Source organism: Spinacia oleracea, chromosome 3 (genome assembly GCF_020520425.1).
Source record: "Spinacia oleracea cultivar Varoflay chromosome 3, BTI_SOV_V1, whole genome shotgun sequence".
NCBI lineage: Eukaryota > Viridiplantae > Streptophyta > Magnoliopsida > Caryophyllales > Amaranthaceae > Spinacia > Spinacia oleracea.
In genome coordinates, this window is record NC_079489.1 from 10,391,050 (window position 1) to 10,417,917 (window position 26,868).

General features: G+C 35.7%; 3 protein-coding genes and 2 non-coding genes across 5 annotated transcripts; all 5 read right to left on the reverse strand.

Moving 5' to 3' along the window:
• Nucleotides 1-182: 182 nt before the first annotated feature.
• LOC110787385 (malate dehydrogenase, cytoplasmic) lies at nucleotides 183-4,257 on the reverse strand. Its single transcript, XM_021992004.2, has 7 exons — nucleotides 4,099-4,257; nucleotides 2,518-2,676; nucleotides 2,260-2,435; nucleotides 1,408-1,685; nucleotides 1,178-1,313; nucleotides 958-1,069; nucleotides 183-542 (listed from the first exon to the last, which is right to left on the reverse strand). Exons 1-7 carry the CDS (start codon nucleotides 4,139-4,141, stop codon nucleotides 448-450), a joined length of 999 nt encoding a protein of 332 aa, XP_021847696.1. The 5' UTR covers nucleotides 4,142-4,257; the 3' UTR covers nucleotides 183-447.
• On the reverse strand, nucleotides 3,027-3,141 carry LOC130471234 (small nucleolar RNA snoR126). Its single transcript, XR_008931893.1, has one exon. It is a non-coding gene; the product is annotated as a small nucleolar RNA snoR126 (small nucleolar RNA).
• LOC130471235 (small nucleolar RNA snoR126) lies at nucleotides 3,380-3,493 on the reverse strand. The gene has a single exon (XR_008931894.1). It is a non-coding gene; the product is annotated as a small nucleolar RNA snoR126 (small nucleolar RNA).
• A 13,401-nt stretch (nucleotides 4,258-17,658) lies between the features above and the next one.
• LOC110787353 (uncharacterized) lies at nucleotides 17,659-18,318 on the reverse strand. The gene has a single exon (XM_021991962.2). It carries the CDS (start codon nucleotides 18,316-18,318, stop codon nucleotides 17,659-17,661), a length of 660 nt encoding a protein of 219 aa, XP_021847654.1.
• Nucleotides 18,319-23,246: 4,928 nt separating this feature from the next.
• LOC110787343 (11S globulin seed storage protein Jug r 4) lies at nucleotides 23,247-26,854 on the reverse strand. The gene is made up of 4 exons (XM_056838662.1): nucleotides 26,232-26,854; nucleotides 25,815-26,092; nucleotides 24,594-25,220; nucleotides 23,247-23,855 (listed from the first exon to the last, which is right to left on the reverse strand). The coding sequence occupies exons 1-4, from the start codon at nucleotides 26,749-26,751 to the stop codon at nucleotides 23,451-23,453; spliced, it is 1,830 nt and encodes a 609-aa protein (XP_056694640.1). The 5' UTR covers nucleotides 26,752-26,854; the 3' UTR covers nucleotides 23,247-23,450.
• Between the last annotated feature and the right edge of the window lie 14 nt (nucleotides 26,855-26,868).

The following is a 26,868-nucleotide window of genomic DNA, read 5'->3' on the forward strand; positions in this document are numbered from 1 at the left end:
TTGCACAACTTGAACTTACTGAAAGCCTATTTGTATGCTATCGCAAACAGCAGTGAACCAATCTCAAGACGAAAGCTTTCGCAAACACTATGGTCGGACCAAAGCACCAAACTGATCAGGCCTTCAATTTTGCAAGCTAATGGAAATACCAAAAAAACGTAAGACGCGAGTGGCGGCCAAGATTTGGAAACCAGTTTCAGGATCAAATCGCATAATTGTTGAATGAACAATACAGATAAGAGTGTGCCTTTACACAGACTATCATCTCACTGTTATGCAAATTCTTCCATGCAAAAATTTAGGTAAAACCTTGCAGAAATCAGTTTTCGAGAGTAATGGTCTGCCACAAGCGGAGCCAACTCAATAGTCTCACAAAGGGCTTATTGCAAAACTTTATCTATAACTACTCTCACAAACGGGAACACACGTTGGAAAACGGGACTGAGTTTAAGTCAGGCATGAGTAGGCCAAAGCCTTCTCTTCAACAAGCTCTGCTCCAGTTGCATCCATTTTCTGCCTTGATACCTCATCAATGGGAAGCCCTGAAAATAACAGTTGTAACAATTTAGTACTCAGAATCAATAATCAAATACTACAATTGGATAAGAACTCGTTTCAAAAGCTACACTATAGCTCCGTTTGGTTTGGTGTTTCCTTTGAAAACATTGTCTAGGGGAAAACACAATTCCAAACTAGTTCCTTTGGTTCCTTAAAAGAAAATGGGAGAAGATGATGAATAGAAGGTGGAAAAGTGGGTTCCCTCACTTTCAAATGGAAAAGATTTTTCCACCTTCCACCTTTGAGGGAGTTATGGTAAATTGTGTTCTATACCTTGTCAAACCAAACAAGGTAAAATGATCGAAAAGGAGAAAATCGTTTTCCATGAAAACATTTTACAACCTATCAACCATAGCCTAAATATCAGATGAGGGTGGGAAAATGTTATCAAATCATTACCTTGGACGATTTTCCATTCTCCATCTTTACAAGTCACTGGGAAGGAGTAAATGATTCCAGCTGGAGTGTTGTATGAACCATCAGAGTACACACCCATGGAAACCCAAGTGCCCTGTAAAGTGTAACCAAAGCATAGAAGTTAACATGAGATAGCTCCTTTGAATGCTTCACTGCAGAAATTGTCAACAGTAGGAATACATATAATGATATAAACACTAACCTCTGGGGTTCCGAGCACCCAATCACGGATGTGATCACAAGCTGAACTAGCAGCAGACAATGCACTGGAAAGCTTCCTTGCTTTGATGATGGCAGCACCACGTTGTTGCACAGTACTGATGAACTCCCCGTTCAACCTGCCAGGCATAATAGCAAACAACGTCACCAAATTAACAAAAAGTTGCAATCGTCGATAAGTATCATTTAGTAATCTTACACCTCTCTTCTTACCATGCATCATCAGAAACAAGCTCACGGACGGGCTTCTCGCCACTTTCTGTCTTTACGGTTGCATGGTTCACATCAGGGTACTGGGATGATGAGTGGTTTCCCCAGATGATAACATTCTTCACATCAGACACTTGAACATTAAGTCTTTCTGAAATCTGACCGAGGGCCCTGTTGTGGTCAAGCCTTGTTAGGCATGAAATGTTCTTTTCTGGGATTGATGGGGCGAATTCCTTTAGAATCAATGCATTGGTGTTGGCAGGGTTGGCAACAACCAAAACCTAAAGAAACAAAACAAACAGCGTGAGAAGAGGCAAATTATAGGAATGACTATAATCTAACACAAATTTGGTGTTGGCTGTGTTATCTCGTTCAGATTAAGCATTATCTCTCTTCCTTTAACTCTTAATACTGAAATATAGATTAAGAATGAAAATAAGACTTTATCTTCCATTTCTAGCATTTACAAAACTACACAGTATGTGACCAAATAGAATTGAGTATATAACGTTTTTGAACCCTCTCCTATACCAAACAGGGCAAACACTGAACAGACACGGAAAGTGGAAACTAAGTGACCAGTTTGAAACTGATAGGGTATAAAGAAAAAACAGAGCAATCAAGGAAATTACACACTGAACAAACATGGAATTGAAAACTTATCCAAATCATGTCATTGATCCATTTCAATCATTTCAGATCTCGGAGGGCAGAGAAAACATAATATAAAATTACGCCAGCCTTGAGTCATGTAAAAAATTAAAAAATGCAATATAGTAAAGATACATGCTTCTTAGCAAAACTAATTTCAGATTAAATTTATCTGAAGACAATTCGGCTAAACAGCTAACAAACCTTGCAGTTAGGAGCAGCATGTTGCTCAAGAGCAGATGCTTGAGACTTGTAGATTGAGACATTCTTTGACATCACATCCTTCCTCTCCATGCCTTCTTTCCTGGGGAAGCCACCAACCATGACAGCGACGTTCACACCTTTGCATGCCTCGGCAACATCGGTTGTAGCAACAATACCTGAAAACATAGACAACATTAGATCACAAGATCATATATAAACAGAATCTAAACTTCATATTAAAAAACCAAAAACGCCTACCTTTAAGAAGTGGGAAAGCAGCATCCACCAACTCCATTTTAACTCCGTTTAAAGCCTCAGCGGCAGGAGGAATGTCGAGCATGTGTAGAATCACAGGCTGGTCAACGCCTAGCATTACACCCCTAGCAATCATGGGAACTAGAGCGTATCCAATTTGCCCTAGATATCAAAGTACAATAATGAAATGTTAGCATGTTACATCATTGATTATACCAATTTCGGATCACAAATATATTACAAAACGTAAGCAAAGTCAAATACCACAATGCTAAGTCAACAATGCACTCATCGTCCCACCTCATCTTCTAATAAGAATTCCAAATTTGCAAATACATACATATCCAGTAGAACACTCTAACCATAGAAACGGATATACAGAACTAGATTACTGTCCCACCGGTGTAACAACACAATACAATCTTGAATCTAAACGCTACTAGCGCAAACAACCGAAAAAACAAATCACAAAGGCATTACTATTGGAACCAATGTTCCGAAGATGGAAGTTTGAGGCTCAGACACGCACAAATGCAGTCATCAAGAAAGTATACACATGATTGTATACTCGCAATTAGTCTCACGGACTAAATCAGCATCGAGAAATGTTTTTTTTCATCACTGCCTCAACAATATCCAAAAAATTAAGTGTTACCACTATGATCTCCTATTCGATTCATTTATTAGGTGATCTCCTGATTGATTCATTATAAGGTGATGAATTTCATTATTAAGCTATAAACCAACATTTCCGAGAACAGATGGAGCTATCGAGTTTTGAGCTAAACACCCCCTAACACAAAACCGCCTTATAATGAATAAAAAAGATTTACTATTGGAACAAAGGTTCCGAATACGAAACTTAGAGGCTCAGACACGCACAAATGCAGTCATCAAGAAAGTATACAGATGATTGTATACTCGCAATTAGTCTCACAGACTAAATCAGCATCGAGAAATGTTTTTTTCATCACTGCCTCGACATTCTACAATATCGACATTCTACAATATCCAAGAAACTAACTGTTACCACTACGATGTCCTTTTTTTATTGATTTATTAGGTGATCATCTATTAGATTCATTATAAGGTTATAAATAATTCTATTATTAAGCTACAATCCTACATTTTCAAGCACAGGTCAAGCTAGGAAATTTTGAGCAGGTGAGTTTTGAGTCGATCGGTTATTAGGTCCAGTCGAACAGCGATCAACTTGCTCTAATAGCACCCTCTCTAAAAATTATAACAGTCCGATAACATGCAAACCTCAGAATCAAAATGTTTATTGCAAACATCAACCAGTCAATGAAAATCGAAATCGAAATAAAACTACAGAAATAGTTAGATCTCACATGCAAATTTGCACATTTACAATAGAGCAGCATTTCCTTTAACAAATCGCATCAAACGAATATTAGATTTGCAAAACACAATCCAAAAATACGAAAACAAACTATAGGAACCCTAAATCAATCGCACTAGAACACAATACGGATAGCTAGAAGTTAGATCTGGCCAAATCAAACAAAAACATGAAATGAATCGATGAATCAGAAATTAGGAAAGAATAGAGCGAAGATTTACCGGCGGCACCGGTGACGAGGACGCGAAGTGGTTCTTTGCCCATGTTTTTTGCGAAGAAGAGAGAGAGAGAGCGATGAGTCAGAAGGTGAGTGGAGAAGAGAGGTTTGAGAAGTGATGGTGTGAGGAGGAGAGAGAAAAGTGAACCACGGTATTTATTATTGAGCGGAAAAGACAGTTCAAGGGATTACCGCTTTAATTAATTGTTTCACTTAAAACGATGTCGTTTTGGGGGCTAATTTTAGGAATTATTTTGGGGTTATATGGCTATTTAGATCCGTTGAATACGTGGTTTTCAACAATGTTTCAGATCGATTGGTCAAGAAAAATTGTCTTATATTATTGTATTTCCTCTGTTTCTCAATAGATGTATCGTTTCTCTTTTGGTCACTATTCATTAACTAACTTTGACAATTATTCTTTGACATTGTGTAATAACAAACATAATCAAGTGAGATCTTGTTAAATTCGTATCAATGTGAGGATTCCAAATATCAATTTTTTATAATTTTTACTTACACGCAATTAGAGATATTAATGTTCAAAGAAGCATGTTGGGATATGTGAAAAAAGAAATGATGCATCTATTACAAAACAGAGGAAGTATTGGTCATGAATTCATCATATCCTGAAATATTTATCTTATGTGGATTACGGAGTATTGTCTCATATTATTTTACCTTTTGGTATCTAATCTTATCGTTATTGGAAGTTATAAAGGTTAATTTTTTCTATGAATATTTTAACGTGCGCTTTTCTGATTTTATCGTATTGACTTTGAATTTATCTTGTATTATCTTATGTTTTCTAAACTTAATTATCTTTATTTCATTTTTATTTTATACTTGTATTATCTTACTACAGATGAATAAGAAAGTAATGGCACACAACTGTGACACATGGTCTTCTGTGCTCTAGGTTTTTTGTGCTCTACTCACAAGGGGTGTACCAAAAACAGTTTGCGGGAATAAGGTGAAAAACTTGATCTAGACTTAACCCGATTGAATGTATTGAATTTTTGATGTTATTGGAACTTATTGAACTTAAAACTTTTCTTTTAACATGAGAATTTGATCCACGCGTTATCCTATTATTAGTCCTTATTGATAGGATAAAGAGGTTCTTTTGTAAAAAAAAAAGTATTGATTTCCTTATCGGAGTATCAAATCTCGTTGATTTCCGTAATACGGTCATAACCTTGTGAGTGTATTTTCAGTACAATTTAACCAACTTTTATTTTCATTTGGAAAAATTACTTTAAATAATCCAACCTCTTGACGATTTTTCATTAATAATTCAACATTTGGATTATTATTTAATAATTCAACCTTTGCGCCCCATTAACTTTTATTGCACCCAACAGGTCACCAACCCACTGCATCAGGTAGCCTATACACGTGTTATGCAAATATTTTCGCATAATTTATTTATTTATTCAAAAATAATAATTTCTTTTTATTTTTTTTTATTTTTTTTCCTTATTTTTTTTCTTTCTTCTTTCTTCCTTCCTCCTCTTTGTCCTTAGTCTTCTTAATCTAAACCCACCACCATTGTCGTCTTTTCTCCTCCTTCTTCCACCGCCCCACATCCCCACACCGGCGTTACTCTCTCCCACCACCGTCGTCAACATCATCTGATAATCAAAATAAACCACAACAAGTTGATTTTATGCACTTTTCAGTCACTTACTCCGTATATTTTCTCTCCCTTCTTTTCTCACCCACGTATACATGAACCTACATTGTTGACAACAGAAACCAGAAGAAAGCTAACTACAAAAGCAACAACAATATCACAGTCTCCAATTAATGCATATGTACACATCAACAAAGTCGCACAGGCAAAGACATTTGCTTGTGAGTTTTGAGGCCTTGAACGTAGCGAGTTTAGCTAGAGTGTCTTCAACCCAAGCAGCAAGTTGTAAAAAAAAAATTATTAATTTGATCTAAATTAAACAACAAATACTCAAATTCATGCCTATTGCGAACATAATTATTCAAAATTTGCCCGAATTATTTGAACAGGAACCATAATTTTTTTTCCCCAATTTCATTTTCTTGGGGCTTATGTGAATCTGGACATCAGGTATTTGTTGACTTGTGCGAATATGGACTTCGAGTATTTGAAGCGACAACGACAATTCGAAAACCGGATGGTGCATGGTGAATGGCATGGATCATTGACGAAGGTGGTGAAAATTCATGTGCGTAAAACAAAGGAAAGAGGTCGAGAAAAGAGAGGGGAATTGAAGAGTTTATTTTTTGTTTTAAAATAAAAACAATTATACTGAATTCCTAAACTTTTTTATTTTTTTTAAAATAAAAATAAGAGGGTGAACTTATTATCAGGTACACGGTCTTTTGGGTGCAATAAAAGTTAATGGGGTGTAAAGGTTAGATTACTAGGTAATAATCGCAAAGTTGGAGTATTAATGGAAAATCGTTGAAAGGTTGGATTATTTAATTCCTTTCCATTATATGCGGCAAAGAAAAGGAAAATTTGTCAATTACCATGTGGTTTGTTAGGGAATTTGTCAATTACAAGCTACGTACGTTGTTAAAAGTTGCCAATTAATTCCTACTCCATCCGTCCCTTTCTAATCCTTACAATTGGTACCATGCACACAATTTAACAAATAATCAGTGTAGGTAAGATTCCTATTTTTTTATTTAAACAACGCAAATTATGTTTTCCTTTTTTAAAAAAACTTTTATCAAAACTTTGTTAGTGAGAAATATTTAATGTTCCAATTAGAAAGGGTGAGAGATTGAATAGCTTAGTGAATTTGATTGGTTTAAATAACCATTGGCACATTTTTGACAATATATTAAGGACTTGTATGTTACTCCCTCCGTTTTTTTAAAATGTTCTTTAAATTTCCTTTTATATTATCACATAAATGCTTTAATATTCTATCAAAATTTGTGTCCAATGATTATTTTAACCAATCAAATTCATTGAGTCATTTAATCCCTCACACTTTTCTAGTGAGACATTAAAATTTTCTCAATTTTCCAATATCAAAATTTTGATAAAAGTGAAGACATTATAAATAAACGTAATTTTCATTGTTTAAATAAAAAAAAATAGAGGAATCTCAATGCACATTAATTAGTCGTTAATAAACGTGCAAAAGACCAAAAAGAGGGGGGGGGAGTACAATATAAAAATAAATATTCTAAATGTAAATATTAAATTGGAACACTTTAAATGGAAACGTAAAGAATAAAAAAGACAGAGGGAGTACCTTTCTAACAATTATTAATTGCTACACTAGCACGTATTGTGGCATATTAGTCCATTAATGATATTGTAATTAACCTTAATTATAATCTAATCATTTGAATTCATTAATCAAAATTTTTAATCATTTTAATTCATTAATATAAATAAATAAATAAATAAATAAATAATCCAGAATTTAAAAAAAAATCCCGGATTTACCCAATAAAATTTACAAAAATAATAGAAAATTACCAAAATTACCAAAATTATTTGAAATTAATATTATTGGAAAAAATTCGCGATCATTTTCTTTCTAGATTGATCATTTTGTATTTTTTAAATTCACAGGTATTATCAAATTGGACAAGCTAGGTGCGCGATTTCTCCCGTGGCCGTCGCCGTGGGTATTCCCGACCCAAACACATTTCTATGTACAATTGTTATACTACATTATGAAATCATTATGAAATAAAAATCATCATTTCATACTTTGGACACATATTCCAAAGCGTAAAGAACATTAAGGAACAGAGGTAGTACTACCTCCATTTTTATTTCATAATGATTTTTCGGTTATTATGTTAGTATGGTTTCTTTGACGTACTAGTTTAATTGTGCAAAAGAGCTATCTATCTATTATACTATATACTAAAAGAGACACCAGGAATGACACGTGTCATTTCCTGGTGCGATTTTTTCCCGCCAAAATGTTTTTTTATTTTTTTGCTTTAAAATAATAAATTACATTACGTTTGTTTAGGAAACTAAGATAAAAATATATTTTAATTACCATAGAAGTGTACTGCATAATATATTATTGGAGGAAAGCTAAATCAATGTTATTTTTTCCTTTATGATATAATTTTATTCATGTATTATTATTACTTTTTAATCTGATAAGAAATATAAAAAATATTGATAAATGAACTTCTAATGTTAATCTACTATTAATAATATAATACATGGTAACTTGTAAGTAAGAATGTTAATTAAAATAATAATACAAGGTAAGTAGACTAACATATAAGTTTATTTATCAAGATTTTACTCAATTCAAAATATGTTGTATTTGACTAACTCGCTTATGCTCGGATCTTTTCGAAAATTAGTCTTGAGTCATTTGGGTTTGGTTAACGTTGTTAGATCGTTCTACATACAAGTAAACGACTATAATTTTTAACTTTGCATAGTAATATGCAAATTTAGTTCATTTGAATATATTTTTTTACACAACTTTGAATTTATACTTTTTCATATATCCTTTTACTCTCATGTTTTTCTAATATCACAAGTCTTTTAGTTACTATTAAAATAATAAATTATTTTAGTAGTAGCCGTGCGTTGCACGGGCCCTAAACTAGTGTATGAAACTAAAACAAGGTCAAATATTTGAGGAAATGAGATATTCACCTGAGCGTGCCAGGTGGCATTGTTTGAACCAAAGAGTGTTGACCCCTTAAATGTACAAAATCTAGTTAGCAAAATGGCTCTTCAATCTTTATATATGGGTCATTTTGGGATAAATTGACATATGATTGTTACACTTTTGTTATTTGGTTGACGACTACTTACACTTTATCAAACTTAACAACATCACCATAAAAAAATATCCATATTATTAATTGACATATCAAAACAAATTAAACAAAGTGGCAAACTGGTGTCCGCCAAGGTGAAGTCATGAGGCAGGCCGCAGGCTCATTATTGTCAATAATATATAAATGGGTTGATAATAATTAATGATACTCCGTATTGTATGCTTCGTTTATACATTAGTGATCAAATCTCTAACCCTCAATCGTAGTTTGTTTGTTGGTCCAGCTTTTTCAGAACCCCATATACATATGAGATAAGTAGTATAGGGTTAGAATCTTACCAATAATTAAAGTGCATCGCTATTCGACGCCCGCGTAAGCTAAAATCGACCTTAGATTGTATTTGTATTATACGTAGTACTTTGTATGTACACGTATCATTGTGTAACATACAATATTCGATAAGTTAAAACAAAGTTTAATTACGTATGATTTTATTCGACAGAGATGACAAACAATAGAAAAAAAACCCCAAAATGAAACAAAAGTTATAAGAAAGAATCTCCTGATGACGAGCACGGGGCCATCAATTCATGAGCTAGGCTTGTACGTTATTGAATGTGCAACCTCGCAACATAACTAGTCACTAACTTCAAAGTTTTAAGCAGATTCCGTAACTGAGAAAGAAGTCAGGTCACAACAATTGGATCCACGATTTTGAAGTAAAGAAACGAGTCCAGAAGAGTCAGCACGTTTAAAACCTCTACCAATTGTCATACCGGGCCATGGCCATCAATTAAGTATGATTGTTGGCACCAGGCAAGAGCAGCACAACATAATGACGAAATAAAGTCCATGCCTCATTCCTGATAACCAGGTCTTGTTAACATGTTTCATGCTTATATCTTCCTATAACTCAACCATATACTCCATAACATGTCAATCAATTCATGGGTTGAAGATGTTGATTTCATGAGGTTCTCATGAAGCATCCGTGATTATTTGAAAGATACAACTCGCAAGTCACAAGGGGTGTCCGTAGTAAAGCAACCCAACATTTAATTCATATTCGACTCATCTACAACCAATTGCTTGTTGGTTCAGTGGTGATTGAGGCTGAACTTGGTAGGGAGGACCCCGTGTTCGATCCCCCACAACAATAATTGGGAGGGGGCTGAAACCTATCCACTCAAAACTCACCCCGAATCCGGATTAGCCCTAAGGGTGAATCAGGTAGTACAACAAAAAAAAATCGACTCATCTATCATTTTATTCAGATAAGCTTAGATATATAAGTACAATAAAATTAAGTTTTATTTTTCCAAGATAATTTAATACGTAAATTAGATTTTTCAGCAAAACTATGTGTTTTTCAAATTAAATAAGTTCAGAAAAGTAATTCTATCATGTTCACATGAATTAATTTGAGTCAAAATCATGTGAATCAAACAAATTATTACTCCGTACTCATATCATGTTCCTTACGTTTCTTTGTTGGTTACACTATGGGGTATGTAATTTACGGTTCCCAATACACACCTTAACTATTACAGAGTAATATATTCAAATTATCTTAACTATTAATATTTCATCCGATTTTTTATTGTTGCAACATACCCCTCTTCACGGTATTTAAGAAAGTGGTATTTGATTAGTGGGGCCACAACCACTGTAGCCACTTTAGTCACATTACTTACTTCATCTTAGGTGTAAAATTGTAACTTTGGGTAAAAAATGTAACTTTGTCTTTAGCCTATTTTGTCGTTTAGTGGGGTGATATGTATCTTGAAATACATATCAGATATTGATTTATACTTCCTCCTAGCTTGAAATATATAAAAGTTTCAAGCTAATAGCTAAGAGGTTGTTTTTTCGCATATCAACTAAAATATGTGTGGAAACACACATATCAACTAAAAGACAAATAGCTAAAAGATAAAAAATGAAGTACCATTCATGTTAAAAAAAAAGTACCATTCTGTAAAAAAAGTACCATTTTTGTTAAAAAGTACCATTTAATTTCTTTTTTGTCCTTTTTTCTATTTTGTCTTTTGTTCTGATATGTATTTGCCCATACATATCTGATATGCGTTTGTACTTCCTCAATAGCTAAACCATTGGAGTGAAAATAATAAATTAATTTGGTCAAGTAAATTATCTTAAACAAGCTTCCGTAAAAAAAACCTTAAACAAGCTAATTTGCTTGACAACTAGCTCCCAATAGCTGCCAAATAATTAATTGACAAGTGAGAGCAATGTAAAAAATAAGCTAGTTGCTAGCCATTTGAACACAAATCAACTAAACAATAAAATATATAGCTTGAAATCTTATGTGGCATAACAAGCTAATTGTCAAATTAGCTTTCCATTAGAGATGCTCTAACCAAACAACTTTAGAAAGTTCCCATGAACTTCCTATGAATTTGCATTTCATGTGAAATTTTACTTCCTATGTGAACCAAAAGAGCATCTCCAGTCGTTGTAGCTAGGGACTAGCTTGAAATTTATAAAAGTTTCAAGCTAATAGTTAGACCATTGTAGTGCAAATAATAAATTAGCTTGGCCAATCAAAATTGTTTGACAACTAGCTCCCAAAGTTGTCAAATAATTAATTGACAAGTAGGACAAGTGAAACTAATTTAATTAACAAGTTAGTTGCTATCCATTGGAGCACGAATTAGCTAGACAATGAAATATCTTGAAATCTTATGTGACATATTAAGTTAATTGTCAAATTAGCTTACTATTGGAGATGCTCTAAGTCTTAAGTAGATTTGTTTCTAATAGCTAGAGCGCACCACGTGGAAATTTGTGACACGGCGTTTATAATGCCAAATAAATAATATTATGACATGATTAGAACAAAAACTGTAATGGAGTTTGAGTTTAATTAAACTAGCTTTTGAGCCCGTTCATAGAACGGGCGGTTGTATAATGGTGGTTCAACTGTCTTTTAAAGTTTTAATTAGTGATGACTTGTGATTTTTTGGTAATATATGAATTAAATAAAGGTGTAATTTGAAGTAGGGGTGGCAATGGATCGGAGGTGGATCGGGTGGAGATTCATCCGCCTCCATCCGTCAACTTTTCATCTATGATTCAACCCATCCGTCACTCCATTTACCCTCCATCCACATCCGACTCATCCATCATGCATCCGCGGATGAATTGGGTTGGTCGGATGATTAACGATAGTAATTAAAAGTATCGTCAACTTTATTTATAATATCAATCAATATAAAGTAATATGTGTTAATATAGTGGACAATAAATTATAATTTTGACATCTACATTATAAAATAACTGAAAACTAATAATAAAAAATTATTAGGCAATACATACATGATTCTATTAATAATTAAGTAATTGTAGTAAACAAAAATAATAATTTTAACGGATGGATGGATGGATCAAATGATGGACCAGGTGACGGGTTGGATGAAGCTCCACCCGAATCCGACCCGACCATCACTCGATCCACGCGCCACCCCTTTAACATCAATGTTTTATCGGGTTTCAACCATATATTCGGTTCGGGTTGTTCGAATATCCGTCGGACTTTGATGAAATTGTCACCCCTAATTTGAAGGTTGAAAAAATAAAAAAAATATATGTTGAGTTAATATTGAATGTTAAAGGGGGTCAAGAGGAAGAGATTAATGCGTATATTGGACTATTGGTAATTTATGTTGAATAAGGAAGGTAAAGTGGAAGAGGAGTTAAAGTTGTAAAACATAGAAACAATAATAATAATAATAATAAAAAAACTAATAATGAATTAATGAATGAAATGAGAGATGACACATGGCTTCCAATAATATATGGTGTAACACCCTAATAATTCCTTGCTTTTATAAAATCATTTTCCAACTTAAAATAAAGGAATTACTAAAGTATTACCGCCACCGTGATAACGGCTAAGGCTATTACCAGAATTACGCAGCGGAATTAAATGTCAACTAACTTTTAAAAACCATAATTAATAAAATATCGAGGCCTCCTACAATTTGGAACCATAATGGCCCAAAACCCAAAATATAAATAATTCAAATATTTCAAACATAATTAAAATAAAGTTAAATAAAATAGTTTCAAAGAACGAAAACATGCAACTCTCTCAATCATCCCAAGCCACATGATTTCGATCGTACTTGATCTACCAACCTGCTATATTATTCTACTCCCCAACAATGCAAGTGCAAATGATGGATCATCATAGGGTCATTAAGGCAAAGGCCATGACCGGAAACACACAAAGCACGTAGTCAGCAAAAGCTGAGTACTTACAAGCATAGAGTAATGAAACTAAAGCATGCATCACTCACTAAATACTAATCAACATGCAAAAGCCATATAATAACAAATCAAACAATCATGAGATACAAGACTCGACTCTTAACTCGACTCTTGACTCACAATTTAATTAGAATAAGCTTCGAACGGACCAAAAGAATAATCCACAAAGGGAAAAGGTGATGGGAGCCAACCAAACACCAAATATAATAATAATAATAAAATCGGGCCATACCGAGTGTCGGGCCATACCGACGAAATTCCTGCGCATAATATAAATGAAACAATGTCTTGTATCATTAGTAGGAGTACGAGCTTTCTGGCAAGACTCCCCCCATTGTTCATACTCAAGGTATATACGTTCCAAGAGTTTTGAAGCTTGTTCCGGTTGCACTTTACGTTTATTAATATTTTAATAAAAGCGAACTCAAGACTCGACAACATGCACACATACAATTAATAAACGACAATCAAAACAATCTTATTTTAATGCCTTAGGACTTGTGATCAACCAAGCAAGACACTTGTGATATTACCTACCATGTTCCTCCTCACCAAAGTGAGACTCCACATCATGCATATTAACATGAGGGTTGTGCCCTTGCACGACAAATCCTAATTCATTTCACACATAATATTCCCAACTGAACCCTACATGTGCGGTGGCTTACGTGAGCTAACCCTTCACATGTGGTAAAATAAATAGTACAACGAGGTACGAATAAATAGCTCAAAGTATGCTAGACATCCCGTACAATAGCATACAAATAATTAATCCATCCCTTGCATGTGAATTGAACCATACATGCATAAATATTGAACAACATGATTGACAATGACATCCATACTCATAATAATTCCAACATGCTTGTTCAACAATTAATTCAATAAATCCAACATCACACAACAATGCTCGTTCACCAAAATAAACATGATTTCACATAATGTAATTCACATCATCAACAATCATGTATTGTTATTGACAAAAAGGTGTGGTCGCCCTAGACTTGTACGTACCTTGAATACCTAAGCGTAGGAGCCACTTTGCAATAACGAGCACTCAACTAGAAATCACCTCCTATCATCAAAATAATGAAACTTAAATTATTTCCATGTTCATTAAATTTCCAGCAACTTTATAAAAATTAAAACTTCCTTTAGACTTTAGAATTCAATCGTTTTTCAATAATAAAGTCGTCTCAATTTGCAAAATCAATCCCTAGTACAAAAACATACTTTTTCCGCCTTTAAAATCAATAAAAATCGACACTTTAAACCTTTATTCAAATCTGAAAATATAATTGATTATCATAATTAAAATCATCACCTAATTATGCTAATCAATTGACTCATTAGGTCTAGGTTAAAACCCTAACTTGAAAATCCCAATAACACTAGTTTAATGTCATAAAAATCCATGCTTTATTAAATAAACAAATCTGAAAATTCATTCTTTAATAATTAAAACAAACCTAATGAATCACAACACACAAATCCTCAAACCACGGTATTCATAACCGGTTCCCAGCATTTTAATTACTCAAAACAATATTAATATAGTAATTTAAAATACGGAATTTAAACAGAATAGGTAAGGAAGAAGAGAATTATACCAATCCGGCCTATAGCACGGAAAAACCACGAATTAATGTGATTGGGCGAAAAAGAAATCGAATACGAACACACACACACACGTCCGTGTGTGCGCGCGGGAGAGAGGGGCGACGAGCACGGCTGGCGCGCGGGACAAGGCAGCAGGGCACGCTAGGTGCGCGCGGGACAAGGCAGCAGGGCGCTAGGCGCGCGGACGAAGAGAGAGGGCGAGCGAGTGTGGGTGTGAGGCTGGGCGAGTGAGGGCAGCACACAACACAACAACACCGCAACAAGGAGAGGAAGGGGGGTGTGGGCGCTGGGCGCGCGCGAAGAGGGAGCGAGCGAGGGCGAGAGGGAGTGCAGCGCGGGGCGCGACACACTCGAAGGCACAAGGCAGCGTGCGGGCGTGAGGCCGAGCACGCGAGGGCACGAGCACTGCTGTGAGGCGTGCGGTGCCGAGCAAAGAGAGGAGAGGAGAGATGGAGTGAGGGGCAAGAAAACAAAAGAGGGTTTATAAATTTTAGGGGCTCATTTAATGATGGGGGAGTCCTATTTATAGGCTCCCTAATCCCTTGATGGGCTAGGCTTAGGAGATTTGAGTTGGGCTTAGGAAACAATGATTGGGCTAGCTTAGGATTTAATTTAAACTCTTTGGATTGAGCTTGATTAATAAAACAAACTGGACTTTTTATTTAAAAACCCGAAGCTTTTAAAAATCATTTGCAACTCATTTAATTTCCCGACTCAAGAATTAAATTCGTTTCATAATTAATTAAAATAATAAATATTCTAATTAATTAAAATACATTAAATACATTTAAATATTATTTAAATGCTAATAAATCGTAAAATTATTTATAAATATAATAAAATATATTTATAAATATTATAAAAATACGAGGTATTACATATGGTTATCCTTTTTATAGACTATGTATAGATTACTAAAGTTTTGTGCAAATAAGATCATTTGATTTATCACTGTCACAACAAATATTATAAATTATTAATTTTAATATCATTATATTAATATTAAAAAGAGTTTAAAAATAACACTTTTAATGATAATGGCCATGTACGAAAAAACTAGCGGTGATGGATAGTGGTTGGCGGTTGAATAGCGGGTAGAGATGAATAGTAGCAAATAACATTAGTTGTCAAAGAAGCGGGTAATTAGTGGAGTATGAGCTAGTGTTCGGTAAAATATATAGCGATTCACAAAGTAAAATACAATAAAAACTACTATAAATATATAGTATATATATTGCTTAAACTTTATTATAAATTTATCAAACACAACCCGCAACTAATTTTAACGTTTGACAAAAGCTTCCCAACCGCTACCGCTACCTTACTGAACACTTGCAAATTTGCAAGTAGCGTATTGATTAGGCCAAAAGTCAAAACGCTACTCACTATCTCAAACATTTTGCTTAATGAGATATTAGACAAGATAAGTAAAATGAATTACGTTTAAAATAATCACCCTAAAAAAAAATTAGATTTAAGATAATGCAGGTTATGACATCCTTAGAGTATGTGTATTCATAAACTATTTAGGGGGTGTTCAACGATAGCTTTTGAGGTAGCGGGTAATATTTTGACTAGGTCAAGACACTACTTGAAAAATTAAGAGTATTTTTCAAAGTAATGGTATAGGTGGTAGTAGGGGCGAGAGGAACCGGGTATCCGGTCAAAACTTAAGGAACTGGTACCGGATTCTATCAGAACCGGGTCTCAATTTTTTGAATCAATCCTGTAACCTCAAACTGGGTCTAAATTTTTTGGAACCAGTACCAGAATCGGGTATCGGTTCCTAAAATTTAGAACTGGAACCGGTTCTGCCGGTACTGACTCCGAATCAGAACCCGCCAGATTCTTTACATTTTTCGGTCCAGGACCGGATACCCAGTATTCCTGCTCACCCTAACACGTAGAGAATAATATATGATCCGACTTCATCCAAACTCAAAGTTATCCGTACCGATTTTAATCGACTCCAATAAAACACTGACCCGACATAATTCAATTTTAACGTGACCCTAACCGTTTATAACCGACTTGAAACCAATTCGATTACAGATTTGACAGCCCTTGAAGTACATGTTAGAGTTGTTCAAGCTCCATTTAAAAGTCCCGACACGACCTAATTTTAAATGGGTCAGAGCCTTTTAATTTTCAAATGGGCCAGGCCTTAAACAAGTAACCCAATCATGACACGTACCTTAACGGTTCATACAAATACAATCATCGGCCCTTAATGGGACTGGACGGGTCCAAATACACTAAGCTAGCTCCTACTGTATTGTTTCTCCGTTTTACAAATATGGTTTAATGTCAAAAAAAAAAAAGTCGAACAAATATGGAAAATCACTCGGCTCTTGTAAAGAATCTCCACGCTCAAAATATGATTTATACACCTGGGTGCACAATGCTCACTATGCACCCTATTTTTAAAAGAACGAAATGTAAAGAACATATCATTCATATCCATAGAACATATATTAAATGAACATATAGTTCAAATAATTCATTTGTATATGTACATTGAAATCATTTTTCATGTTCTTTAGATACTCAACAAATGTTTTTCAGGATGCACAATGAACACTGTGCACCCGGGTGTATAATCCAAATTGCGGAGCGCTATATAAAAATGCATAAATTATCAATATAAGACATTAGGACTTTTTTGTTAAAAAAAAAAAAACAAACAATCGCTCCTACGTACCTTTAATTTCCTAATACATACACTCATATAATTATTCATGGAGTAATTAATTAACATGCTCCCTGATATAATTACCCTGTACACAACAAACCCATTTATATTAAAAAAAAAATCAACAATTTTTTTTTTTAAACCAACATATACTTGTGTTAGTTGTATTATGATGAATAAATAAAAAATAATTAATCATGCACTGCGAGCTAACATCTCCTGGAATTCAATAAGAGACTGTTCTCTCTGTATTTGCATCTCTTGTCGAAACCTTGAAATAAACTCTTCTGCCCTTTCATCAACTGTTCCTCTAATATTCGGCATCGATGAAACTACCTCTTTCCAATTATTATTATTATTCTTTACTTTCTTCCTTTTCTTTGCGCCACCGCCACCACCTCCGCCGCGGCCTTCTTCTCTTATCGTATTATTATTACTTGTTGAAGCTGCTTCCATTATTGTAACACCAACACCCGCTTCTTTCGTGGTGGTCGACGACGACAAGGACTCCCCGAAAAGGCGATCAACGTAGACCGTTGCAGGACTATTAGGGCCGGAAGTGTACGGTTCAAGATGTTGATAGTTGTACTGATTGAAATAATAAAAGTCACGTGACACACCGCGAGTTGCACGAGCTGGCTGCGGCGTAGGAATAGAACGGCGACGTTTTTGGGGGCGGAGATCGAAAAGGAGGGAGGCGGTTCTCGTGACGGATCTAGGGAGAGTGCTGAGGCTGCGACTGGTGTCACGGAAGTTGCGGAGTTTGGGGGAAAGAGAGGACTTGAAGGAGTTCCAAGCCTTCTTAGAAGAAGAAGGTAGTTGTTTAAGCTTCTTAGGGAGGTAGAAGCAAGACATCAATTATTATAGGTTTAGTTTTGAAGAATGGAATAATTTTGAGTTTGTGTTTGGTTTTTTTCTGAGTTTTTAGAGGGTTTTAAATGTTGAAGAAAGGGTGCCTTTATACCTAAGTTTCCGGTTGTTACAATGTTCCTGCTAGGCTGGGATTTGGTACAAGATGCTTTTTGCTAAACTTTTTTTTTTTTGAAAATTTACATTTCTTATAAAAGAATGTGGGATATTTAGTTAACGGTCCTACCGTATGGTGTATCACCCACCTCCTATATTCAATTGAAATATGAATGAGCATGATGTCACTGTTAAATAAGTGTCAGACGATCTTATAGGAAATCTATTATAGTTAGCTAGTTCTTTTGTTTGAAGGTTAAAGGAAAAATTAAGTTTCTTTTTATTTAAATTCTTGTAAAAGACTGATGGACAGTTAATTATATTAACTGTCAGACCATATGCTATACGTCATCCACCTCCTATTCAATTGACATTATTATTGATCGAATATGATATGATAGTTAAATAAGTGTCGGAAGAAGCTGAGATCTACTAGCTAGTTGTTTTGCTTGAAGATTAAAGGACAAACCAAGGGTTTCTTTTTATTTAAGTTCTTGTAAAAAAACTAACTGATAGTTAGTTAATTGGCAGAGTATTCAATTAACATATTATGAGCATGATCTGGCAGTTAATAAATAAGTGCCAGACAATCTTATAGGAAAACACTATTTTTTTTTTTGTACCACCCGGTTCACCCTTATGGCTAATCCGGATTCGGGGCGATTTCTGAGTGGATATGTTTCATTCCCTTCTCAATTGGTGTTGCGGAGGATCGATCACGGGTAATTCGCATCAGGTTCAGCATCAATCACTACTGAATCAACATGCAATTGGTATAGAAAAACACTAATTAGTTACCCCGTACTTTGTTTGAAGATTAAAGGAAAAAGTGAAGGTTTTTTTCCCTCAGCGCGCTGGCTGCCTTTTTGGTTAGGAACATGGTTAGTGAGGTGGGGACTTTGACGTACATGATATATGTTTTTGTTACGTACAAACATGTACTAACGACTTTGTTTTTGTAAGCGGATTAGAGTTTATTTATATTTAAGGAAACATTAAACTGTAATCAATTAGCAAGTAATTCCATTTTAGTATGTTCTGTTAGATAATACTCTAACAATATAGTGTTTAGATAGGTTAGTTATTGGCGTTGTATATGAGTTAAAGCTGAGTTGGCATGATCTGTGGTTCAGTTGTGGATAAGATTAGAGTTATCTAAAATATGGTTGAATTATTTTAATGGAGTTCAAGATACATGTGAGTTAGGAAGAATAATACATCTAAACGACTTCTACAAATTTTCCAAATTAGTCATGTGTTATGCCCAAATTACACTAAAATTTAATATGGGGTGGTTATGGCGTGGCTTAGGGTAAGATCTATCCTTAGTAAAGAGTAACAAATGCATGTTTCCGACCTAGTACTCCATCCACTCTTAATAGGTTATCGGTTTTTGTTTGAGAGAAAATTAACCTTTGTTGTGTAAAGTGAAAGTAATGACCAATCCAAAACCACACATGTTCCGGCATTGGAATCGGGTGGTGTAGCCGGGGTTTAAGATCTTGAGCGTGTAGTGAGTTCCTACAAAGTGAACCTCGAGCCCGGGGGAGGTTCCCCGGATCGGGGCCTTCGAAGCCCAACATTAGTATCCAGTAGATAATATAGAGAGAAAGTAGAGATGAGAGTGTGAGTGGAGGAGCCTCTCTTACCTCCCCTCCATAAATGAGTATTTACAGGGGTTTGTAGAATGTTAGGTCATAGACTTGAGCCTTGACCCATTTACACTTTGGGCCCATTTTATGGATAGTATGTTATGCTTGTATTTAAATTGGGCCACGGGAGTATCTCGTACAACTAGCGCACTCAGAGTAAGTACAACCATCTAAATTGCTGTGCTTGCTCTGAGAAAGTGAATCATCCCGTACAACACCATAAGTTTAATTCTCTTTATTAGAAAAGTCGGCCATTTTTCCCTCAGGATCCTTAGTTTCCTAGCTAGGAGAACATTTCTTTAGGTCGGAGCCAGACGTACAACGTTTGCATGTTTGTGTGTTACTTTACGTTGTTAACTATGTTAAGGATTTGATACAGATAATAACGTGTCACTATTTTTTAGGGTATAAAATTATTTTCCATTATAAGCCCAAACAAACTCGCCGAAAATAGTAGATTCTCATGAAAAAATTGCAGCTTATCACTGAGGCTAGCAGCTAGCATGTATTCAGGGGCAGACATTTGGTCTGACCTAAGTGAGCTAGGCCTCCCAACACCAAAATTTTGCATTGAAAATTTAGTTCCCTTGGTATTTTATTGTATAAAATTTGTTTTATATTGCCTAATTTTTCTATTTTTCTTGTTAAACTGTTTAAGATCCGCCATAAATATATCCGAGTCATTAGTTGTCATTGTTTACTTTTTGTTACTGCAATCCCAATTTCATTGCTGCGTAGTTAAGTTTCCTTGTGCGTGGCCTTGAGTAATGGATAGTGACTTAAGCACTTTAATGAAATTATAAAGGAGAAATATACAGTAGAAAAGACTTGGCTTCTCCGCCCACATCCGGGCAAATTATTTTTTTTGGTTTCGCTATAAAGAGTTTCTACCACTTTTGACGAGTGAACTAATTTCTTATGGGAGTTTGTATGAGTATTTCGTTGGGCAGTATCCCTTCCAGAGTTCCAGTTGAGATTTTTTCTTACCCAACGCTCGAACCTAAGACCTTAATTTATGAGCAAAAGATCCTTAACCACCCACATCAACCACCATTAGTATATTCGGGCAAATTATAATAGGCGCAGGCACTTTCGGCAACACAACTTGATATATATTGCACGTGGAGGCCCGGAGGACCCAACCTATAACGCACCATACAGTACTAATTAAATTTCCCCTTAACCCCACTTGACTAATTATTACTTTTTGTTTTTCTATTCATTTATCATATCCTTATCATTTCCTAGCTATGATTTTTTAAGGGAAAAATTGGACCGGAGTTGAATATTATGAGCTCATAGTCTTATAACAACACCTTCCCATTATCCAAAATAAGGATATACTACGTACAAGTCTATTAATTAATAAGCATTTTTCATGTGTGTAGGATTAATTTATAATATACTCCGTATGAAAACATGGTGGTAAACCATATACTCTCATTTTCGATTACAAATTGGTTTTAGTATGACAGATACCTTAGCTTAATAGCTTATTAAAATTGCATCGTGTTAATTGTCCGATCTCCTTGCGACTCTTGCAAAACAATAAGAAATATTTAATATTACAAATAATGGTACGTGGAGCAGACCCTTAAGTCATTTTTTTTTTGGTGTGAATGAGCTATAAGGAAAATATAAATTTATAAATGGGAGAGTTAATCGAACTAGATACCTACTGTTAAATTCCTCCAATTTTAACCACTATACCAATCACTATAAAATTATGCATCAATTACACTATAAAATTATGCATCAATTAGAGATGGATTTTGAGACGGATACAATAAACGTCTCTAACTTGAGACGAGTTACTAAAACTTGGTCTCTAAATTAAAATTGAGATGAAATTGTACATAGTGTTTCAAACATTCCGTCTCAAGTTTGTAATGGATTCGCAAAAATTCCGTCTCAAATTTTTTTGAGACGCCCTCTATAGAGACGCCCTATTTATGTCTCAAATCCGTCTCTAAGCATCATTTTGAGACGGATTTGGACTATATAGAGACGAAATTCCTCGTCTCTATAAAATGATTATTTTGTAGTGGGGTCCCCGAGGCGGAGCCTCCGATGCTGTTTAGGGGGAGAGAGTGTAGTGTTCCGGCTTCTCTATGGTTAGAGAATGACCTCTTTACCTCGCCCTTTGAGGGGTATATATAGTGCCTTGTTGGGCCTTTAAGGCCTTGTAAGTGATATTAGACTTGAGTGAGTTTTATTGACTTTTGGATTAAAATGGTGAGCCCATTTTAACACCCCAATACAGAACATGACATTTTGTATACTTCTATACCCTGGCCACAAATTACATGTGTCAAACCGATACGTTTGGTGGCCAGAGGAGCAAAATTTCTTAGCTTGATTGGCAACATCATACTTTCATATAAATGCTTTTACACCTCATCTGACCTCCACCATAGTAATAAGGCCCTCTTATGAGTTATGGGTCGTAAGCTTTGAAATTTTATGCCTTCCCCGCCCACTTCTTTTCCAGACCTATTGAAAAAATTAAATAACGTACACGAAGAAAACAAACCTTAATAACCCAACTCACCCGGCCTCTTGCCAATGTTTAGGTTATTTTGGTAAAAAAATGTCCCTTTATCTTCTCTATCTTATCTCTTCCGTAAACCACGTATCATATGACTATTGCTAGCATAATTATGTAGGTGTTTTCATGGATTAGATTAGCTTAAAGTGCGTCTGTGCGTGGTGTATACTGGTATGCAATAGTTTTACATATTCATTGCCTTATGTTCGATTTTGATCCAATTACTACTTAGTATGTACTCCTCCGTTCCTAAAAGATTGCCCTATTGTTATTTAGGAGGTTAAATTTTGAAAACTTTGACTATGAATTCTCATTAGTCTATAAGAAATAATATAGTCATGTGACATCTTGTTAGATTCGTTTCAATATATATTTTTTTGTAATACCAACTTTTTATAATTTTTAGGCGTGTAAACTTAGAGCTATTTGCGTTTTAAGCCGTGCCTTAAAAGCCGTTCAAATTCAAATTCAAATTCAAATTGGACAATCTTTTAGGGACGGATCGAGGAGTATGTAGTATTAGAGAATCGCGTGTTCATGATCGAGCACTGTTCTCACAAACAAACGCGTACCGTTGTACGGGCGAATAGTTTTGAATTCAAAAGAAACACTCCAAAGATACGAAAGTAAGGTGGCCATATTATTAGCAAACTTTACACCTAAAGAAACCATACAAAAGCTTTCATTTCGATACAACTAAAAAAACCCAGTTTAGCTAGCCTTTCCACCACTTTACTTTATTCTCCCGCAAAAACAACCCTAAAGTACTCTAAACAAGGTTATTATGATCCTCATCATTCATTCATTCATATCATTACAGATTACACAATGGCAAACTGTTCACCCCTCCCCTCAGACCTCCTTGAAGGGCTAAACACGCTCAATTCCTGCCTGCCGTACTTGAGCCTCTGTGCCTCTTCCCTCGACAACCCGTATGAGTTCATGACCACCTCGATGGGCATGCCTCGGATAGCTGAGATACGGCCTGCTAATGGGCTGCTCATGGCGTTGTCGTTGGTCAAGAATGCAACCCATTCAAGTCCTTCTCGTCCTGCCCGCTTTAGCACTACAAAGTTCTGTGGGACTACGAGGAGTTGGCCTTCTTGTACCATGTCGTCGAACACTAGCTGTCCTTGGTGGTTTGCTATTTGGACACGGCCGTTTCCTTGTGTGAAGTACACAATGCTGTGTGCGTTGATCTTCCAGTTAGGTGTCATTATCGCATTCTGTATACAACTCAATGAATCAGAATTTAACTTATCCATTTAAATTAGAAAGACACATTCGTTAAAAAGTACCTTATAAAAATTTTATGCTATGAAGTAATTCATACTATCTGAGGTCGGATTAGCATTGATTTAAAAGGCTGGGGTTGAATTTACAAGCTATATATATCACACATGGCATCTCACGGGAAAGAGCTAATTAAATGATCCGTGAGATACATATTCTAAACTAAATCCCGAATTTTGATTCAAAGTCCTTACTTCATGAAAAGGTAATAACATACAGTACAACATAATTTTTCATAAGGTACTATGAAGTTAATTATAATAATTTTTTTATGGAGGTGATCAAAATTTGGACCAGGTTGGGCTTTAACACTAGCATACCCAAACCCATATTTTTGGTGCGGGCCAAAACGGGCTTTTTCATACTGGCTCGGATTTTGGTCTAAAAATGCATATTTAACACTACCCAAACCCGTACTTTTTCATGCTGGTCAGACTATAGTTGATCACGTTTATAATTTTTAATAAGGCACTTTTTCACCAAAATCCCCAAACCCGTACTTTTTCAAGCCGGTCGGGCTATAGTTGATATAGGTATATAATTTTTAATAAGACACTTTTTTTCACCAAAATCCAATTTTATAAGTTGGTTTTTGACAAATTTATTAGGAAAATTGAAAAAATGTGTCCATTATGGATTCGGGTGTACCAAATATGGGAGGGAGTAATTACCTCGTAAAGGTTAACTTTCTCAGCACTGAGGCGGAGGAAGTTAAGGATGGGGAGTTTCTGGCTGTTGATAGAGGTCAAACGACCACCCTGTGGGTTAAACACATCAGCTCTTTCTGGGTTATCAATGTTGACAGTAAGCCTAGCGCTGCAAATAGTTTGTTCAATGCCGTTCTGTTGGCGTCTGCTTTGTCCTCCATGGCGTCTATCTCCTCTCTGTTCCTCCCTTTCCCAGTCAGGGCGTCTTCCTTGTCCTCCATGGCGTCTGTCTCCTCTCTGTTCCTCCCTTTCCCAGTCATGGCGTCTGCTTTGTCCTCCATGGCGTCTTTCTCCTCTCTGTTCCTCACGGTCCCATTCGGGGATCAACATGTCGAGGTCTCCTTCGACACGGATGATGGCACCTCTCTCGTCGTTCTGGCCTTGGATCTTGTTGATTGTCTCGGGTTCAACCTGGAAGGCGTCTGCTAGGAGCTGGTCGTCGAAGCCGTTGAAGATGTTTTGGCCGAGTTCCTGCTCCTGCTGGCTTCCTCTTGTGTGGTGGCGGCGAGATGTTTCGTGTTGGCGGCGAGTCTCTTGGTGGCGGCCTTGCTCGCCTCCTCTTCCTTGTGGGTTTCCCGCTAGGAAGAAGCTCTGGTAATCAAATGTACGTTATTAATGTTTATCAAAAATTCAAAAGCATCTCAGAAGAGTAAAACTTGATTTGTGTGACCACTATACTAATTAAGAAACTAACATAGTTCCATTTTAAACATTTCATAACCTAGATTTTGACCTGATGGTTAATAAGGTGTATAATATAAGTTTCAGGATCAAATCTCTCTCCCTGTTTGTAATTGTAATGTCACTCATTCGCACAAAAAAAAATATATTTAATTATCGTTTGTTCAATGCAGGACAACTAGTCAATCCAATAGTGTGTCTATAGTACTTCTTTGTTATCAAAAAAGAGAAAAGCAACTTTATTTAGTGTCAAACTTATATTTTATTCGTTCATTTTACTCGAAATATTTGTCACTTTTCTGTATGTCAATCCAGAACTTTGATCATTATTATCTTAAATTCAATCCACAACTTTGATCATTATTATCTTAAATTCTATAAGTAAAATTATAAAAAAGTTAATATTTAAAAATACACATTAAAATGAATCTAACAAGATCTCACGTGACTGTGTTTTATCTTCCGTATAAATCATAAAATGGGAGGAAGTGTGAAGGAACTCACCCTCAAAGTCTCATCGAGCTGGTTTTGGAAGTTGTTAGTGTCAAACAATGTAACAATAGTGAGACGGTCCTCTCCATCGTTGTAGATCCATTTGGACACACCGGCGGGTACGGCGACGACATGACCCTTGTGGAAACGTCTGACCTTCTGGTGCTGGTCTCTTATGTTCTCAGACCCACGCTCGGACCTCCTAGACTCCTCCGAGAAAGACTGATCGGGAGAGCCTGACTCGTAGGTGTCAGCGCAGCCTAGGCCGCTAAGACCTAAGAATCCTCGGCCTACATCAAAATTTATTTTAGTTATAAAGTGTAATTGAATAACCCTTATTTTCATGAACATTATCTGAACTTATTTTTTCTAAAATAAGTCAAAATAAGGTGAATAGAACTGAGGCTAACAGAAGTATGAATAAGTTACCTCGAATGATATAGGAGAGAGAAGGAGCATTGTTGTAATGAGGCAAGAAAAGACCCTTAGGCTCAATCTCATGACGAACCACAGTGACACCAGCACATTGGAATTCCTGCTGCTCTTGAGGGTTCCAGACCTCGATGAGACCGGCCTCGGCTTGGATTCGGATGGATGGCTCGTTGGCGCTAAGCTGGTTAATCTGGCAGTCACTGAGAGCCTGTTGGCCTCGCTGCAACCGCCTCGGTTGGGCGGAGGACTGGCCTGTAGGGAGGAAGGGAAGGCCTTGTTGGAGGCCCCAATTCTGAGCAAAAGAAGTAGAAGAGAGTACGAGTAGAGTTAGAGCAAGAGGAAGAATAAACACTTTAGCCATGATTATTGTGATCGAATATATTATTAGTGTTTGATTGAAAGCTTTGTTAATGAATTTACTGAATGAAAATTGCTGAATGTGTGCTTGAAATTTATAGTACAAGCTAAGGAAGAGATGGGAATGAAAGATGTTGGACACGTTGAAGTAGTGTTGCATGAAAGAAAGGATGTTATATGTTTTGTGTGAACACGTAGTAATTGTGGTTTAGGCTATGTGGCGACCATGGTGCATGCAACAATTCCAACATTTGGCGTCAAATTCAATCTTTTTGGG

Coding starts and splice junctions, on each gene's coding strand:
- LOC110787353 (XM_021991962.2), bottom strand. CDS start 18,318: ATGTCTTGCTTCTACCTCCCTAAGAAGCTTAAACAACTACCTTCTTCT.
- LOC110787385 (XM_021992004.2), bottom strand. CDS start 4,141: ATGGGCAAAGAACCACTTCGCGTCCTCGTCACCGGTGCCGCCG. Junction 1,314..1,407: donor CTTGTTTCTGATGATGCATG/GTAAGAAGAGAG, acceptor TATGCCTGGCAG/GTTGAACGGGGAGTTCATCA. Junction 1,070..1,177: donor GGGTGCTCGGAACCCCAGAG/GTTAGTGTTTAT, acceptor TACACTTTACAG/GGCACTTGGGTTTCCATGGG.
- LOC110787343 (XM_056838662.1), bottom strand. CDS start 26,751: ATGCAACACTACTTCAACGTGTCCAACATCTTTCATTCCCATCTCTTC. Junction 25,221..25,814: donor AGCTCGATGAGACTTTGAGG/GTGAGTTCCTTC, acceptor TTTGATTACCAG/AGCTTCTTCCTAGCGGGAAA. Junction 23,856..24,593: donor AGAAAGTTAACCTTTACGAG/GTAATTACTCCC, acceptor AGTTGTATACAG/AATGCGATAATGACACCTAA.